At 36.2% G+C, this 3,807-nt stretch overlaps 1 protein-coding gene across 1 annotated transcript; it reads left to right on the top strand.

Annotated features, from left to right (window-relative positions):
* The first annotated feature begins 98 nt into the window (after window positions 1-98).
* On the top strand, window positions 99-2,102 carry LOC9298632 (receptor-like protein 12). Its single transcript, XM_021015456.1, is given in 2 exon segments — window positions 99-936; window positions 939-2,102. Coding segments are annotated over 2 exon segments (1,752 nt in total). The 5' UTR covers window positions 99-182; the 3' UTR covers window positions 1,937-2,102.
* Window positions 2,103-3,807: the final 1,705 nt, after the last annotated feature.

Here is a 3,807-nt window from a genome sequence, read left to right as displayed (position 1 = left end):
AAAAAAGAGAAAGGGGCTTCAAGGGCGGCCCGGAGAACGAGCAGTCACGCTTGCTGCCTTCGGGACACATTGCCGAGAGCTTCGTCACTTTGCCTTTCTTATCATCTCTTCATCTGCGTGAAAACTATCTCACTGGTTCTATTGAAGTTCCTAACTCCTCTAGCTCATCTAGGCTCGAGTTCATGTACCTTGGGAATAACCATTTTGAAGGACAGATCCTAGAGCCTATCTCAAAGCTCATCAACCTCAAGGAGCTCGACATTTCTTTCCTAAACACAAGCTACCCAATTGACTTAAACCTCTTCTCCTCTCTCAAATCTTTGGTGAGGCTTGTTCTTTCCGGTAACAGTTTATTGGCTACTAGTATAAGTTCAGATTCCAAGATCCCACTGAACTTGGAGGATTTGGTCTTGTTGAGTTGTGGTCTCATTGAGTTCCCAACCATCTTAAAGAACCTTAAGAAATTGGAGTATATAGACCTTTCCAACAATAAAATAAAAGGGAAAGTCCCTGAGTGGTTGTGGAACCTTCCTCGTCTGGGCAGAGTGAATCTTTTAAACAATTTGTTCACTGATTTAGAAGGTTCGGCGGAAGTTTTACTGAATTCATCGGTGAGGTTTTTAGATTTGGGTTATAACCATTTTAGAGGACCATTTCCAAAACCACCACTCTCTATCAACCTCTTATCTGCATGGAACAATAGTTTCACAGGAAACATACCTCTTGAAACCTGCAACCGAAGCTCTCTTGCTGTTCTTGACCTATCCTACAACAACTTAACTGGTCCAATTCCTCGTTGTTTGAGTAATTTCCAAGAGTCTCTCATTGTAGTGAACCTCCGGAAGAACAACTTGGAAGGAAGTCTTCCAGATATATTCTCTGATGGTGCCTTGCTTCGGACACTTGACGTTGGCTACAATCAACTAACCGGGAAGCTTCAAGGTCTCTTCTGAATTGCTCTATGCTAAGGTATGTAAGCGTAGACCACAACAGAATCAAAGACACATTTCCTTTCTGGCTTAAGGCTTTACCTGATTTACAAGCTCTTACCCTCCGTTCAAACAATTTCCATGGCCCTATCTATACTCCTGATCGAGGTCCTCTTGCGTTTCCCAAGCTGCGCATACTTGAAATAGCAGATAACAACCTTATAGGAAGCTTGCCACCAAATTACTTTGTGAATTGGGAAGCATCATCACTCCACATGAATGAAGATGGGAGAATCTATATGGGTGACTACAACAATCCTTACTATATATATGAAGATACAGTGGATTTGCAATACAAAGGTCTATTCATGGAGCAAGGAAAGGTCCTTACTTCCTATGCCACCATTGATTTTTCTGGGAACAAACTTGAAGGACAGATTCCCGAATCCATTGGTCATTTGAAGGCATTGATTGCACTCAACTTATCAAACAACGCATTCACAGGCCATATTCCTCCATCTTTGGCAAACGTGACAGAGCTGGAGTCACTAGACCTCTCAAGAAACCAACTGTCCGGGAATATTCCTAAAGGACTCGGGAGCCTCTCGTTTTTGGCGTACATAAGTGTGGCCCACAACCAACTCACAGGTGAAATACCGCAAGGGACACAAATCACTGGGCAATCTAAATCCTCCTTTGAAGGGAATGCAGGGCTTTGTGGTCTTCCTTTGGAGGAGACTTGCTTTGGGAGTAATGCGCCACCAACACAACAGCCTAAGGAAGAAGACGAAGAAGAGGAACAAGTGTTAAACTGGAAAGCAATGCTTATAGGGTATGGGCCTGGACTGCTGTTCGGGTTGGTAATAGCACACGTTATTGCTTCATACAAGCCGAAGTGGTCGGAGAAGCGCAAGGAAGTCAATCCAGTTAGATTGTTTATGACTTTGGATTCAAGATGGGATAGTTTTAATAATAAAAATAACGTAGAACAAAAAAGTGATATGTAAATGTAGTATGTGGATATATTGTTACCTGATGTAAGAAAGAGGTTTTACTAGTTAGTTTCTGTAACTTTTGGTTCCCTTAAATAAGATCTCTGTTTGGCTGATAATGTCCTGATGTATGTCTTGATATATTGGTTGAGAAAGAGGCTTATGATATACTGTTTTGGTTCTTCTCTAATTCTTGAACTAACTCGAGCTGAAATTTCTTTATAACGCACGACGTCATCTTCCAGCATCCTGTGAAGACAAACTGGATCAAATAAACATAAGAGAGTCAGAGTAAGAGAGTCTCCAGAATTCAATCTCAGACCATACATTCATGAGATCCCTCATTCCAGTGCAAATGGCACCACCCACCACTGATACTAATCAGTTTAATGTGAATAAGAAAAAAAATTGTATCATTATAGGACTTACCAAATACAAATTTACAATAATCTGCTTAACAGTTTTAACTAATTTTCTCAGATAACAATGAAATATCATGAGAACTCTATCAATTATAACTGAAACTAATCCTTACAGATCAAACTCCAATCTCATGGATTGGTTAAAAGGTTACAAACCAAGTTCTTCATTATAAAGCACTAAGACTACCAAATTAATGCCGTTTATTTTATGTTACGGCCACATTAACCCCTAAACCCTAGAATCAAGCTCACTAAATTGATTTCGTTTCATGACTCGGTCAAAACTAATTTGACCCTTGAGATTTTTTTTGGTGTTCTTAACTAAAGCAGCGTTTGAATAAAACAAGGAGAATTAATTAGCAAACCCCAAAAAAAGGAAAGAGCAATTATTCTTGCTCGTGAAATCACGAGAAAATATGCGAAAATGAAATCACCTGAAGCTCCTTGATTTCGGATTCCTCCACCAAAACTTCGACGAGAGTGACGGTGATCGCAATGGCTCCGCCGTTGTCAAGTCAAAATCTCTTTCTCGACTTGTTTAAACTAAATCTAACTATCCGGTTCATTAAACTATGCATACCGGTTTAATATAAATCGAAATGCAGTCTTGGTCTAAACTGGTTTACTTACTGCTGGTTTAGTTTAATGATGGGTCTAATTGTAAACGCGTTTTTCAAAAATTTCCAACACATTCATCGTTGTTCAATCTTATTATATAAAGTAGGTTTTCAAAGTTAATAACTCGCATGATCGTGATATGTGTCAAGTCTATCGATCAGATGTTGACAGATGTTCACATGTGTCAAAAAATATTTAACTTTTTTCATTCACGAAATAAGAAAACAAAAAAAAAAGAATATTTACATATACTAGTTTATATATCCAATTTTCAAAATTTGTTAACTTAATTTTTCTTAACCAAAAAGGAAAACTAATTAACAATTTCTCTTTACATGTGTTATTGGTCAATTAGATTTGGCATGTGTTAATTGTTTTTTTTTTATCATTTAGTATGGATATTAACAAATAAACAATAACCGTTGAAGTTTTAAATAACAATATAAGTTATTTAACATTCATTTAATTGGATAAAATTGTATTTATCATCGTAATATAGTGTTTTTATTCGTCAAATGAAAACACAAAATTTTTACAAAAAATAATGAGCTTATAAGAACGAACGAATATTTGAATATTTGATAAGAAAATTAGAGTTGTTATACTTAATTTTATTTTAAGAATTTTAACGCAAGTAGTTATAATTATAAACACAAAATATTTGGGAAAATGGCTTATATGATTGAATTTTCGATTACTTAATGAGAATGTTAATATATGTAATTTTAATGATTTATTTATTAATGTTAACTCATTTAAAATTTGTTTGCCATGAGGTAAAACTAACTTATGAGATTACTTTATATAGAAAAACTATACTTTAAACAATGTTTGTTTTTCATAACT

This window comes from Arabidopsis lyrata (genome assembly GCF_000004255.2).
Source record: "Arabidopsis lyrata subsp. lyrata unplaced genomic scaffold ARALYscaffold_348, whole genome shotgun sequence".
In the NCBI taxonomy this organism is placed as follows: Eukaryota; Viridiplantae; Streptophyta; class Magnoliopsida; order Brassicales; family Brassicaceae; genus Arabidopsis; species Arabidopsis lyrata.
The sequence above is the reverse complement of the archived record's forward strand: the minus strand, read 5'-3'. Positions and strand labels throughout refer to the sequence as shown.